We start from the raw sequence: 14,445 nt of genomic DNA, 5'->3' as shown, positions 1-14,445 counted from the left end.
TTATTTGGCTTAGGAAGGGTTCGTGGTATTTGAAGTTACATTTATTTTTTGCATAATTGAGCAGTTGTGAAATTCAGGTGGTTCTCTTGTTAATTGTTATCTTTCTTTATGCTTATAGATTCATCACATCAGCTGCCGAGTGTGCCTTGAGATTAAAAATTCCTCTTCATGGGCTTTAATGTTGGAATTTCTTGAAAAGATGATTCAGTTGTTTCTTTATGGTGATACAAAGAGAATCAGTTCAAGTGATGCCACTATGATCAAAGCAATGACAGACTACTTACAAGTTTTGAGGTCAACTTTTTACTTTATTTTATTGATGACCTTTTTTCAGCTGAATGCTATTCCCCATGACTAAAGAAAAGAAAAGAGTCGCGCAATTCTTCATTTTTTTTTTGAGAAAGAATTCTTAACCTTTTTTCTAGTATGGTAATAGACCACTTTCCTGATGGTGATGTGGCAGGAATTGTCCTTTGTTAGAGAGCTCAAAGTTAGTGAAGCTTCTTCTACAAACCGTTTCTTACTTACATATGGAACCATTCCCATTGTATTCAAGTGGCAACCAACGGTATGCCACTGATATATGATCTACTTATTTAGCTGTATATTTTTTTTATCTACTAATTCTATTTTTATTGGACTTTGCCTGTTGTCCTGGCGCCAGAACACCCCAGTATCACAGTTTATGGGAGATCCAGACTGTTGCTTTTGTCATAATAGGAGACATATTTTCAAGAAGTGGATCTTCTGTGGCACTGGATGTGTGGCAAGCGACTCTTGAGGTATGCATATTTTTAGATACTGGGGTTTTATATTTGCCACTTTTCCTCAACATGAATAAGTTAGAGAATTTAAATATCAGGTAAACTTGACTAAACTAAATAAATCCTGTAGTAAAGATTCTGCATGCTCTAACACTTTTCAACCTTGTTATGTTCTAATTTTGATACCTGCATTTGTGCAACAAGGATTGGGTGTATATTTTCTTTAATTTCATGGATTTGAACGTGTTGTCCTAGGTAATAAGGAAAGTGATGGATGTTTTGGCATCAAAGAACCTGCTTGAAGAAGATTATATCATGTCCAGGTCGTTCTTTATATGTGCATTGGATTCATGTCAGTTGTCAAAAAGATAAATGTGAAGCAAAAGTTGAAGTATTATTCTTCTGTTGGCAGGTTTTATAGCTCTCTTCTGAATTGCCTGCATTTAGTTCTTTCAGATCCAAAAGGTCCACTCGCAGATCATGTAAGTATATATTAATTGCAATTCAGTTAGTTTTAGCTGATTATTTGGCATTTAGTAAAATTATAATGTATATACTTGTCAAGATTGCAGGGCTTGTGGCATCGTTGCAAAAATTCTTTATGTATGGCCTCACAAATAAGTCTGTATCTACTTGGCCAAGTGCCAATTCTCAAAAGAAAAAGATTAGTTCTCAAAGCTTGAATACAAGATCAGAGGAACCTAGAAAAAGTGAGCGCGGGGGAGCTTATAGACCACCTCACTTGCGCAAAAGAGATGAGATGAAAGTGCCTCATTCAAGAGCATCTGATGATTGGAGGTTTCCAGATAATGGGCCTACTTCCCTTGGTTTTACCTCATCGGATTCTGAGCATAGTGATAATGATGGGCCACAGAAAGTTGCAGACCGTTTTCGGTGCTCAAAGGCTAGGATAGCTGCTATTACATGCATACAGGTAAGATTATTTCACATATTTCACATTAGATGTGCTGTAAGTGCTACTTACTCTTTTTGTCTGTTCTCACATATAATTATATTCTATTACTTGAATTGAAGGATCTTTGTCAAGCTGATCCCAAGTCACTAACTGCACATTGGACGTTGCTTTTGCCCACAAGTGATGTGCTTCAACCAAGGTGAGTGTGTTTCCATCCATGCTCTCCTACATTCTGAAGCAATTTTTTGATTGATTTTTAATCTTCTAGCTGTTGTCACTCAATGTCACTCAATATCTGCTTCTTGCATATGTTACAGGAGGTATCAGGCAACTCTAATGACATGTCTTCTTTTTGATCCTACATTGAAGGTTGTGGCAATTCTAACCTTTGGTGTCCAGTGATTTCCATCTTTTTCTTTTCTTTTCCTTTTTTTTGTTACATGCTTACCTGTACCTTGGAGTACATTTTGGTTCCTTTAGTTTTAGTTAGTTTCTTAATGTCTTCTCACTTTCTCTTGTTATTTTATAATCTTCAGTAACTTTATTGCATATTGCTAACAATTCCTGCTTACAGACACGATCTGCTTCTGCTTCTGCATTAGCTGCCATGTTAGATGGTTCTGCATCAGTTTATCTTCAAGTAGCAGAATACAAGGAGCCAACAAAATGTGGGTCATTTACTACACTTTCCAGCTCACTTGGTCAAGTACTTGTGCAACTTCATGCAGGTATATCACAATTAGTTTAAAGTTATCTTTACTTTATTGCAGGTTCAACTGCTCTGCATTTCATTGGACCTTTCCATTTATTTTTCTTTTAGTTGTCCTCTTATGTGTGCTAATGTTTATTTTTCTCTTTATCTATTTTCCAGGTCTATTATACTTGATCCAGTCTGAAACTAATAGTGGACTGCTGGCATCTTTGTTCAAAGTTCTCATTCTTCTGATAAATGCTACTCCGTATGCCCTTGAACATGGTTTCCGCTTTGCTTAAACTTTTTTTTTCAATTTCCAAAGCTACTTAGGTCATCATGTTCTTGCTTGGTTTAATTCTTGACTCTTGTATGATAAGACGTGTACTAATAATACAACTGGTTGTGTATCATTTCATTTGGCCAACTCTTGGCTGCCTATAATGTTAGCAAATGACCGAGAATTGTCCAAACTAGCGAGTGCTCTTTCTCTTTGATTCTGCTTCTTTTTTTCCCTAGTAAATTGATTCTGTTCAATTTGCTACTTTCCTGCTTCTGTTTCTTGATTTTGGATTCATGTTCTTCCCTTACTGGTCTTGGGACCTGCGGTTTATACTAGCTGTATGTGTTACAATTAAGTGGTGAAATAATGTCAGGACATAAGCTCTTTTTTTTTGCTTTTCTATTTCAGATTTGTTAATGTTTGGTTTCGTTTGGTTCTCATGGAGCAGATATTCTCGAATGCCTGGAGAACTGTTGCCGAATGTTCTGTCAGCTGTGCTGAACAGGATTTTGGAAGACTTGTCTCTAAAAACTGATCAGATTAGTCTTCTGGTTAGCACTTTAGATCATGTATCGATAATTGATTTCTTCAGCTACTTTCCCTCTCTTACTACTTTGGGGTGATAATGCGAAAATTTTAGCTGAAATTTTTTCTTCACAGGCCAGTTCTTTTAGCTGTATAGGTGCAGCACTCTCAACCTCACCTCCTGAAGTGCATGTTGCAGAAATTCTTCAAGGAGCATTATCAACAGGTTATCCTCACACAATAATTAATTTAGTTGTGCCATTTTGATTGAATTTTTGAGAAATGTTATTTATCAGAAACTTGGTTTCTGTTTTCTAGGTGTAGTTGGAGCTCAAGTGGAACCTAATCTACTTTCTATTTTGTTTCAATATTCTCAACAAGAGGTGAATCCATGTATAAGTTTTGAGGCTCTCCAGGTAAGCTTTATTAGTATTGTTGAAGCAATTGGCTTTGGTTCTTTCTTAAAATAGCTAAATAACGTTGTATTTCTCTGACAATCTCCTCAAGAATCTGATTTTGTGTAAGTTAATGGACATATTGGCATATATGAGATTCCCCACTTTCTTAAGTGTGTGAAATAAGATATTTCTTTGAATGTTCCGCCAAACTGGGTAAAATTTGGCATTTGTCTATTGCTGTTGCTTGGGCAATTTTGAAGAGAGGCTTGTGCTTCTTTTGAGGGATCATCTACTTAGGTAGGAGAATTGTTGATTGTATCTTTCATTGCATCTTTCTTTGGGCTAGTAAACTTCTAGTTTTTCATCATCTTCCTAGTTCCATCATTTGTGAGAAAGGTGCAATGGCGTGGCTGTTTCTGAATTTCGATATACAGGAGGTACATGATTGGGTTCCTTTAGATGAGGGAATCTTTAAACTTAACTTTGATGGTAGTTCAAGGGGTAACCTGACTTTTATAGAATGGGGAAGAGGTCATTACAGATTACACAGGGAACATCATGCTTTATGTGCTCTTCTTCCTGGATTGAGGCTTTTTTTTGTGATTATTTCTCTTGTATGCTAGAGGTTATAAGTTGGGTCTTTCCATAGTCATTACCTTTGTGGAGGCTGCATAGATTCTTTGATGGTATGCATATTGTCTTGCATATTGATGTTTCTTGGGAGCGTTTGCATAGGGTGGGGTGGGCACGGGTTCGGTCGGGGTTGGGTTTCCCAAAACCCGAATCCGACCCCGACCCCGATCCCAGCCCCTGAAACCCAAATCCAAAAAAACCTGAAAAAAACCTGAATTGGCAAACCCGGGGAAACCAGACCCTGACCCTGACCCCGACCCTGATCCTGATCCCAGCCTTTGAAACCCAAATCCAAAAAAACCTGAAAAAAAAAAAAAAGAATTGTCAAACACGACCCTGACCCGATCCCTGTCCCCGTAAACCTGACCAAACCCTAGCCTGTCCCAACCCCGTTTTATATCCCTCTTTCATCCATGGGTTGGGTTTGGGTCAGGTTTGGAGAAACATGTCCCTAACCCAAAACCCAGCAGGTTTTTTTTTCCCACCCTGTCCCCGACCTGCGGGGTGAAACCAGAATCCTGAACCCTTTTTTTGGGGTCAGATTGGGTCAGATTCCCAGTAAAACCCGAACTGATGCCACCCCTAGTATAGCGAAGTCAATTGTTTGGTTGATTCCCTTGCATGTAATGGGGTTCATCTCCAACACCTTGTTGTTTGGTGACCTTGTTCTACTTGGGCATATTTGGCATATTTTTTGTATCATTGGATTTTTATTTAATTTTTATTAATATTATAGTTCCTTTTATTTTTTTCCTTTTGTTTTTCTCTCCATTTTTTAATGTAACCATTTCTTATTTATAAAATGGCCAAAAATCAACTCACTGAGAGAGAGGACCTTATTGTTGATTACTTGATTAAGATAGTTGTAAGAAAAACAAATTGTGTCATCTGCAAACTATAGGTGGGTTGGGGGGTTGTTGGGGGTAGGTAGTGTGGGTTCAGGTTAGCTTTCAGGTCGCCATTTTGTTGGGCAGTATAGAATACAAGAAAATGGCTGCCCCCTGGTGGTAAAAAGGAGAAAGGGTTCCCTTTCCTGAGACCTCTAAACCTCTTGAAGTATCCATGTCCCAAGCTGTTGATGAGAAAAGAAAATGAAGTTGATGTGGGCGACTTTAGCATGGGGATCTTGGGGAGAGTAAGGTTTAGGGAAGGCCAGCTCACCTTGTCAAAATAGCTTTCCTATGTCAAACCCTTAACCGTGAAAAGTATGTAGCCCGAAAAGGACACTATTATGCATGCAAATTCCTCAGAAATACACTTTATAATACAATATCCTATAATAACCAAGACAAAATTTGGAAATGATCCTGAGTATGGCTGCATCACTTTAGTAATTACATTTTTCAAGTCGTTCCTTATTTTATGCAAAACTATTGTATGGACTTCCAATAAAAATTAACATCACTTTTATTTCAAATATTAGATTGCTTATTATTTCGATCACCCTCTGTTGGACATGTTAAAGTTGGTGTGCAAGAAAAGAGATTTCTTCTTTTTTAAACTGAAGCGTGTCGCTAATTCTCCATTTGGCACCATTTGCAGGCTCTTAGGTCGGCATGTCACAACTACCCAAATGTGTTGACAAGATGCTGGGAACAAATTTCTTGTACTGTTTCAGGGATGCTGGGTGGTGATAATGGCCTTCGTCATAATATTCTGGAACAGACATTGAAGGGAGATGCTGGAACTACTTTGGGTTTCACTCCAGAGAGATGCTTAATGGCTGCCATTAAGGTTAACATTGTATTTGATACGAGGAAGTTAAAGCGTTGCAAGAAAGAAAACCTGAATAAAAATTGATAGTGTTCTTTCACATTTCAGGTTTTAAATGAATGCCTCCGAGCAGTATCTGGGTTCAATGGAACGGACTACACAGCTGGGGATGAACTGCTAGAAACGCCTTTTTTGTTGGATTGCAGTAGAATGGCATTCGTTTCTTCAGCTCCTTACTATGGACTGAATGTCTCAGAAACTTTAAAACGTGATTCTTTTGCAATTTCCTCTGGAGTCAAGCAGTGGTCAGAGGTTATTGAGAACCATCTGCCATTTTGTCTATCTCATAGCGCTCCAATGGTTTGTTTTGTTACTGAACTTTCAAGCAGTATTCGGTCTTTTTTGCTTTTTGCTTCATATTTAAGTCTACCACTCTAGAGGAAACTGAAATTCATAGGTATCTCATTTTTTGCTGGCAGGTTAGGGCTGCATCAATAACTTGTTTTGCAGGTATGACTTCTTCGGTTTACTTTTCACTTGCAACAGAGAAACAGAAGTTTGTCATAGCTTCAACAGTAAGTTAAGACAGATATTTTTGGCTCCTAGTGTCTCTTCTTCTCTTTGCAAGCAAGATGGAATCTGATTTGAGTATTTCTACATTTGTGTTTTAAAACTCCTTCAGGTCAATTCAGCAACAAAAGATGTGGTTGCATCAGTTAGGTCAGCTGCTTGCCGAGCAATTGGTGTGATCTCATGTTTTCCCAAAATTTTTGAAAGGTGAATATTTAATGTGTTTTTTTTCTTCATATTTTTCACATTGCTTATTCTATTTTTGCATGCTGTAAATATCAACTAAAAAACTTGATATTGTAGTGCAGTGATCCTGGACGAGTTTATCCATGCTGTTGAAATTAATACTCATGATACCTTAGTCTCGGTATGAGTTATATTCTCCATTTTTATTCTATTAGTTAGTTACTCACACTAATTATGGTGGGAAAGACAATAAGAACATGCAACATCAAGTTGGAGACAATTGAAATTCTGTTGACCATCATTACAGGTGCGGATACCAGCTTCCTGGGCTTTAGCTAATATATGTGATTCTCTCCGTCACAAAGCCTCTGATTTGCACTTGAAGAGATGTTCAACTGGTAGAATTTGTCACCTAGCATATACTTTCTTATTTAGTTAATTATTTTTTGGTAAAACATTGAATCTTGATATTTTGTTGTGTAGGCACATGTAATGACTCTGGCTCAATATCTCTTTTAATTGACTGTGCTTTACGGTTGACTAGAGATGGTGATAAGGTAAACTATACATGTAAATGATTATGTTCTTCTTTAAATCCTTCAAATAGTATCTTTTTCCTCCGCCATCTGTTAATGTATTTCTGATTATTATTTTGAATTGCTAAAGGTGTTCATATCAAAAGAGAAAGGAATAATGTACAAGGTGCAGGGGTCCAAGGAGTGACTGAATAATTGTAGACAAGAGCTAAATGACTAATATGTTTAAATCTGATTCAAGTCCATCCCAAAATGACTAGTTGAAGTTATGAGATCTTTTCCCTACCACAGGAATTTTCAATCTTTAACCTATACTGGATTGTTCTCACTAACACTCCTTCTCATGTTCAGGTGTAAGAAAATAATAGTTGGGCCTGACGTATGGGCAATATAAATGGGAATAAACCTTAATGGGGCAAAAACTGGGCCAATAGAATAAATGCTGTGCTTGGATACTGTGTTCAAGTCGGATATAAGTCCATCTTAAAATGACTAGCCAACATAAGGAGGCATTTTCCCAGCTAACAGCGTCAGGATTTTTTCCATCTTTAATCTATGCAGGATATTATTCCTCTAAACAATACACAAAAAGTATAAAGGAAACTGATTAGCTGAGAAAGTCATGCCTCTTGGTCAGCCACCTCCACTATTGATTCTGTTGATTCTTGTTTTGGTTTACCAAATAAAGTGGATTGAGCCAATGTGTCAGTGGTCACATCTAGCATCCCTTAATGTGATGTTTTGCTTGAGGTATTATAATATTTTGGTATGTATGGTAACCGGTTTACGCTACAAGTATTATTTGATTTCTTAAAATTTTGTTAGATGTATCAATTCCTCCAGAAAAGCCAAAAATTGAGGCCTCTAAAAAAATTTCAGATGTACTGTTATATTAGCAGTATATCTAATGGTGAGTTATTTATGCTAATACGTCAACTGTCTATGAGTGATTTTGCATGAATGTCCCTTTGCATTTAGGGCTGTAAAGTTGGAATCAATAAGCGAAATATAGGAGAAGAAAGGTGCTTTTTTTTTTTTTTTTTTTTTAGGAAGAAGAAAATTTGTATTAAAAGCCCGAAAGCAAAGATCATCAAGGGGGGGGGGGGGGGGGAGGGAGTTCTCATGATGAGAGATTGAAGAGAGGGTCGCTCCCTAACAAGAGCATTAGCAATATAGTTGCAGATCTATGGACATGAGTCTATTTACATACAATGAGACGCAAATCCTGAACTTCAAAAAAAGGAGGATCAATGTCGCCAAGGAGGATCCTTGACATCTGAGCACCAAGCAATGACACTTCTAGAATTCCCTTCTACATGAAGCTGTCCTGAAATTTGCTTTGGAAGATTAACAAACCATGCCTAAGAGCCTATAGCTTGGCAGAGGTTGAGTAAGAAATGCCAAGGGGGCTAGCATAAGGTGCTAGCTTCTCCTCAAGGCATTCTGGAAGACTCCCCCAAAGTCGAAGAGGTCAGGGTTTCCAAGTGAAGAGCCATCGAAGTTGAGTTTGATGCAATCCATCTCGAGGGGAGCCCAAGCAACTAGGTGATGAGCTTTCTCAGGGCGAGAGGGGGCAGCGATCTGGGCCTAGCTACTTCTGAGAATACTGCATTGGATGCCATCAAATAACTTAATAGGGCGAGTTGAGGCATACTGTGGTTGAGAATCTGATCCACAACCACACTCCAATAAGAAGAAACTTGTTGAAATTGCTGCTGGTTTCGCTTGTACCGTACCATATACTTCAAAGAATGAAAGCTTGACAAGCTTAAACATGGTTTTCCCAAGCGAGGGGAAAGGAAAACCCATGCCAAGAGTGATTAAGCCACTGAGTGAGTCCTTCCTGCTCCCTGCCTATGGAAACTTGGTCTCCTCCTCCGATGGGACACTTCAAATTAAATTTTGACGGAAGCTCATTTGGCTATCCAGGCCCTGCTGGGTGTGGGGGAGTTATCCATGATGACAATGGAAATCTTCTTTTTACTTTCGTTGGGCCAATTGGACTCTCTGACTCAACCATGGCTGAACTCTCTGGATTGTTTAATGGACTGAAACTATTCAAGCAACGTCTGGTGGACCCTCCTTGCATAGAAGGCGACTCAAAAATTGTTATCAACTGGTGTGCAAAGTCCGTTAATCCTCCTTAGCGGTGCAATATAATTTCTCTATTAAACTATAACTAGAGATACATTCCTAGATCAGCTAATCATTTAGCGGACACTTAGGTTAAATTAGGTGTTTCACTCCAACACCTTGTTGTGGAGGAATGCCCTTTTTAGCCAGGTATTGTATTCTTCACTCTTCTTAATAGCATTTACACCTTTTACTCCAAAAAAAAAAGCCATTGAGCGAGTTACGGACACACAACAAAATTTCAATGTGGTTGAAGAAGAAGTTCCATATTTGCCCAGAGAAACTGCAATGAATGAGGATATGATCATCAAATTCATTTGCTAAACCACATAATAAGCACACTGAGCTTGGGATGGAGGACTCTGGATGCAATAAGTGGACTCTGGTTAAAATCTTGCCATGCAACGCACTCCAGGGGAAGAATTCGATTTGGTGGGCAGATAGGGACTGTGTAGAGGCGTAATCGTTCTATTGTCTGAAACATACAATTATACTCCTCTGTTACAGTCTGAATTGTATTAATTATAAGTGATCTGAACAAATTACCCCTGATCATATGAACTTCCCTAGTAAAACTCATACACAGCTCAACAAGGGCAACTGTAACTGTCAGTTATTGAAAATGCTGTCTTCCTTTGTAAGCAATGGTTTTAAAAAGGAGCTTGTGAAAGATTTTGTTACATTTGATGTTGCAGCATGTGATTGGATGCTGATCTCTCTCTCTCTCTCTGCCTTGTGAGCATATGGTGGAATTAGCAATGTTCTTGTTAATAACTGTTCTCAGTTTTTCCAGTACAAGCTTTTGATGTCCTGTTATTTTTCTAATTAGGTCAAGTCAAATGCTGTGAGAGCTCTGGGGAACCTAGCAAGATTTGTCAACTTCACAAGACAACCTTCTGTACCCCATGACCTTGTTGAGGTATGTCAAATATCTGATGGAATTGAGTTGATGTGACCGGCTAATGATTTCAAGGTTAATTTTAATCAGTGGAATCCAAATAATGGTACCATTTGTACTGCTTCTGGAGATTTTGACTGGCTGGAAAGAATGGTGCAAGCGTTTGTTTCTTGCGTAACAACTGGAAATGTGAAGGTCTTTTTCTGTCACTTGTAATTAATATACAACCTTCTGCTTTCTGGCACATTTTGTCTATTTTGCTAGTTGCTTTATCATGGTTTTTGGGATCCTTTGCTAGGTACAATGGAATGTCTGTCATGCATTGGGCAATCTTTTCCAGAATGAGACATTGAGGCTGCAAGAAATGACTTGGTAAGGAGATGAAAGAAATCTATTTTAGTAGCCAATAATGAATAGAAAATGAAAAGCTATTTATGAGGTCATATTTGTCATATCAGAATGGTTGCTAGTTTAGTTGCTAAAACGGATTTTAGCATTTTTAATTTTTTCTAGACAATGCGTGCAAGTTTAGGGTCCATGCATGTATGTTGTAAATTAAGGTATTCAATTTAATGTGTCTTTCATGTTTTATATTTAGACTTCTTCTTTTTTTGGAAATAGTGGAAGCTTTTATTGCTAATGAGCCTTATTCAAATACAATGGAAAGAAGATTAAGCTGCACTGGGAAGGAAGGCCTAGAAATCCCCTCCTTTGCTAATACATCTGACATGATATTAGCAGTGTGTATGCTGTCATGATATAACTAATGAATTACATAAGACTTTGACTTCATGAACTACATAGCAAATGCCGGGGGAACTTCCCTTCTTTCAACTGATGAAAATAACTCCTTCCAATATGACTAGGGACTGAGAATTTTTGCTTGTAAAGTTTTAATCCTTGGAGTAGAAACCTTGTTTATGCTTAGAAGAATCTGCAGAGCAAATAGAGCCCGAGAATGATTGAAGTGTGGAACCACTTTGATATATCAGTTACCCAGTTCCTTCTGGACCAGGGTCACCCTATGAGCTACCATCAAAAAATGATTTTGAGGTAACTTGGAGGAAGGGATTCTAGTTGGTGAGAGATTGCTGAATATGAAGGGAAAATGTAACTGCAATGCTCCAATGTTTGAGAGACAAAGGAGGAAGGCTCTTATAAATTTTTGCCCAGATTAGGATTGTCTGAAATAATATCTCGAGTATGCTTCCTCTGAACAGAACAGATCTTCAAATAAACCATAAGAGAATAGCTATTACTCCTCCTGCAGCACCTTTCCCACCGATGGCAGATTCCATGTATAGCATTGTGCAATGAGATCAGGGAAGGAGGTGAACAGAACTGAATTTGAAAGTTGTTTAACATTGCACTCCAAATTGTAAAGCTAAAAGAGCAAAGAATCATTAGGGGATCAAGAGCTTCTTCTTTTGAGTTGCAAAACTTGCAAAGTGAGTTAACTATAGGACTGCCACCCCTTCAAAGCTCATTACAAGTGAGAATTTTCTTGTCTACTGCTGTCCAGATGATAGAAGGCCTTCTGAGGTCCCAGTAGCTTTCATGACAGCGATATTCTATTTGGGGCATCAGAGGAGGAACTGAGGAGCTGCTTATATAGAGATGCTGTGGAGAATATACCATAGGCGTCAAGATTCCATCTCACTTCCTCCTTGTCTTCTCCTTTTAGGAATTGACTCCCTAGTTCTGACTTCAGCTTCTTCTGTCATTAGTATTCTTCTGAATTGAAAATTCTAGGGGGAGTTCAATGTCCCACTTCCTTTCATCTCATCAATAAGAACATCTTTACATCTGCAGACATATTTATTCATATTGTACACGCTTACTAGGGATCCTGCTCTTGGGATTTTGTTGAACCTCAACCCCCAAAGCGCCCATGGAAGATAAAAAAATGCAACATGCATGCATCATTGTAAAGATGAAAGAGGAAGAAGTTGATGGAATGCAATTCCAGATCTGCTCGCTAGACCTGAGGAAAACTATTATAGTGAACCGTGTACACAGTACCCTGGGACCAAGAACTCGGTTGATTTCTTTACTTTTTATTGAGGAAACACTCAGAAAACTGTGATTGGGGCAGCTGACAGTTGAAGACCAGGCTGATGCAGTTGAATTTTGAGAAGTAGAGTCAGCAACAAGTACATGATAGCAAGATGAAACGGAAAAAATTGCCATCAGCATCAAGAATCCAAATAATTTTATCCATCTGAGGAAATTGGAGGTAAATATCATCATGCTTGCACATAAGATCACTAAAATCCAGAGCCCTATCATCATTTGAGTCTCTCCATTCAATGACTCCAATCAATGTTCTTAAACTCCAATCTTCAATAATTTTTGAAATCTTAGCATGCATCACTAGCAACAGGAAACAGTCAAGGATATTTAACATAAAAAGAGGAATGAAGAAGCCAATGATTAGACCAAAAATAAATGGGGGAACCGGAGCCAACATGAAACCGGATATAGGAAGCAAATAAGAAGAATTTTTTGTGAATGTATCTCCATGTTGAAGAGAGGCGACCAAGACTGGTGATGTTATTTCCTCTAAACTACCAAGATTCATTTTGGAATTCCAAGTTTTTTCTAGACAAAAGGAATCCAAGGGAGATTGTTATGAACTTTTAATCGCCTACACCCTTTCATTAGCAAAGCCTTGTTCATGGTACTAATTCTGCGAATACCCAAATCGCCCATTTTTTTCGATTTGAATCCTTTCCATAGAAAGATTTCATATTTGCTCAATTCTGTTAGCAACACTTGTAGGACAGTAGAGTTCTCTCATCACCTGATTCTCCAAACTCAATCTCCTTGAGGAACAGAGGTCTCTCTCCCTCCCTGAACTCTCCATTCACAATTATCTCACTCGTGAATTCCAATCTTTATCTTATAACGAAACCATCCATTGGAAGCATCGGGCCAGGTTTCGTTGGTTGACTGATGGAGACGGAAACACCCAATTCTTCCACTCCATCGTCTCAGCCAAATGGAGAGCTAACCGAATTACCTCCCTCAACATTGAGGACCAGGTGAGTTTGGATAGTCCCTCTATTATTAACGTTATTGTGAAGTTTTTCACAAATCTATACACTGAGGAGAGGTTTGATCATCATGTTTTCTAGCACCTCCAGTACCGATGGATCAGCGACAATTCTGGCTCCATGCTGGAGTTCCCTTTCTCCCACTCGGAGATCGATATTGTTGCACTCGGGATGCCGATGGACCGCGCCCCGGGGCCTGATGGCTGGCAGACTATTCGTGAGGATGTCTATGCCGTTGTCAACAACTTCCATCAATGCAACATTACCTACCGGGCCATGGGAGCTTCATTCATTGCATTGGTGTCCAAGAAAGTCAACATTGAATATCCTCACAAATTCAGACCTATTAGCCTCATTACCAACACATATAAGATTATAGCTCGACTATTGGGTAATAGATTCCAAAGCATCCTTTCTCTGATTATTCACCCGTGCCAGAATATCTTCGAGGAAAAAATCCTCGACTTCGCTATGGCCGTGCATGAGCTCCTCGACTCATTCAAGCGCTCCAAGCTCCCCAAATTTGCTCTCAAGCTAGACTTCAAAAAAGCATTTGATCGTTTTAATTGGAAGCTTCTCGACTATCTCCTCGAGCATATGGGCTTTGGAATTCAATGGCGGTTTTGGATATGCAATTGTCTTATCTGCCTCCTACTCTCTATTGGTGAACGGCGTTTCCTGTGGGCATTTTCAAGGCTCTTGTGGGATCCCACAGGGAGACTTCCTATTCATGATTGTTGCTGATCATCTCTCCATGATGGTTCATAATGCAAAGCACATTGACTATCTCCTCGGTCAAACCACCCAGCAGCTTTGGCTTGGTCCTACTATGTGCCTCCTTGCGCTAATTTCTTCATCTGGTGTGCCTGCCGAAATAAAATCCTTACATCCGATAACTTACTCAGACACAACGCTTCAGTCCCGGACCCCACCTGCCCCTTATGTTGCACCTCTCCGGAATCAGTCAATCAAGTGCTCCTCCATTGTCATTTCGCCCAGGGAATTTGGGCCAATCTTCTAAATCGGATAGGCATCCAGTACTGCATCACATGTGACCTCCCATCCTTGATTCTTTCTCTCCTTGGCTCTTGGCTTCCAAATCAGCCAAGATGCTCGTCTCCTGTTGTGCTGGACATATTCCCT

General features: G+C 38.9%; 1 protein-coding gene across 3 annotated transcripts in view; it reads left to right on the top strand.

Annotated features, from left to right (window-relative positions):
* Positions 1–14,445, top strand: part of LOC137934408 (uncharacterized) — a 30,739-nt gene that overhangs the window by 708 nt on the left and 15,586 nt on the right. The window contains exons 3-25 of one of the 3 annotated variants that reach the window (XM_068778715.1): positions 119–294; positions 464–568; positions 665–782; positions 1,020–1,087; positions 1,177–1,246; positions 1,330–1,698; positions 1,800–1,879; positions 1,998–2,049; positions 2,255–2,408; positions 2,552–2,639; positions 3,103–3,205; positions 3,315–3,405; positions 3,498–3,595; positions 5,753–5,944; positions 6,032–6,283; positions 6,403–6,498; positions 6,606–6,700; positions 6,797–6,860; positions 6,987–7,077; positions 7,163–7,236; positions 10,178–10,267; positions 10,337–10,441; positions 10,545–10,618. In XM_068778715.1, coding sequence (XP_068634816.1) covers positions 119–294; positions 464–568; positions 665–782; positions 1,020–1,087; positions 1,177–1,246; positions 1,330–1,698; positions 1,800–1,879; positions 1,998–2,049; positions 2,255–2,408; positions 2,552–2,639; positions 3,103–3,205; positions 3,315–3,405; positions 3,498–3,595; positions 5,753–5,944; positions 6,032–6,283; positions 6,403–6,498; positions 6,606–6,700; positions 6,797–6,860; positions 6,987–7,077; positions 7,163–7,236; positions 10,178–10,267; positions 10,337–10,441; positions 10,545–10,618 — 2,705 coding nt within the window. Of the gene's footprint in view, positions 1–118; positions 295–463; positions 569–664; positions 783–1,019; positions 1,091–1,176; positions 1,247–1,329; positions 1,699–1,799; positions 1,880–1,997; positions 2,050–2,254; positions 2,409–2,551; positions 2,640–3,102; positions 3,206–3,314; positions 3,406–3,497; positions 3,596–5,752; positions 5,945–6,031; positions 6,284–6,402; positions 6,499–6,605; positions 6,701–6,796; positions 6,861–6,986; positions 7,078–7,162; positions 7,237–10,177; positions 10,268–10,336; positions 10,442–10,544; positions 10,619–14,445 lie in introns of those variants that run through there. The other 2 variants (XM_068778714.1, XM_068778716.1) reach the window with 2 other exon arrangements.

This window comes from Aristolochia californica, unplaced genomic scaffold, assembly GCF_029961685.1.
Source record: "Aristolochia californica isolate CCGP_79_NKW_82.1479 unplaced genomic scaffold, dmAriCali1.0.hap1 SCAF_6, whole genome shotgun sequence".
In the NCBI taxonomy this organism is placed as follows: Eukaryota; Viridiplantae; Streptophyta; class Magnoliopsida; order Piperales; family Aristolochiaceae; genus Aristolochia; species Aristolochia californica.
This window is presented reverse-complemented; position numbering and strand designations above follow the sequence as displayed.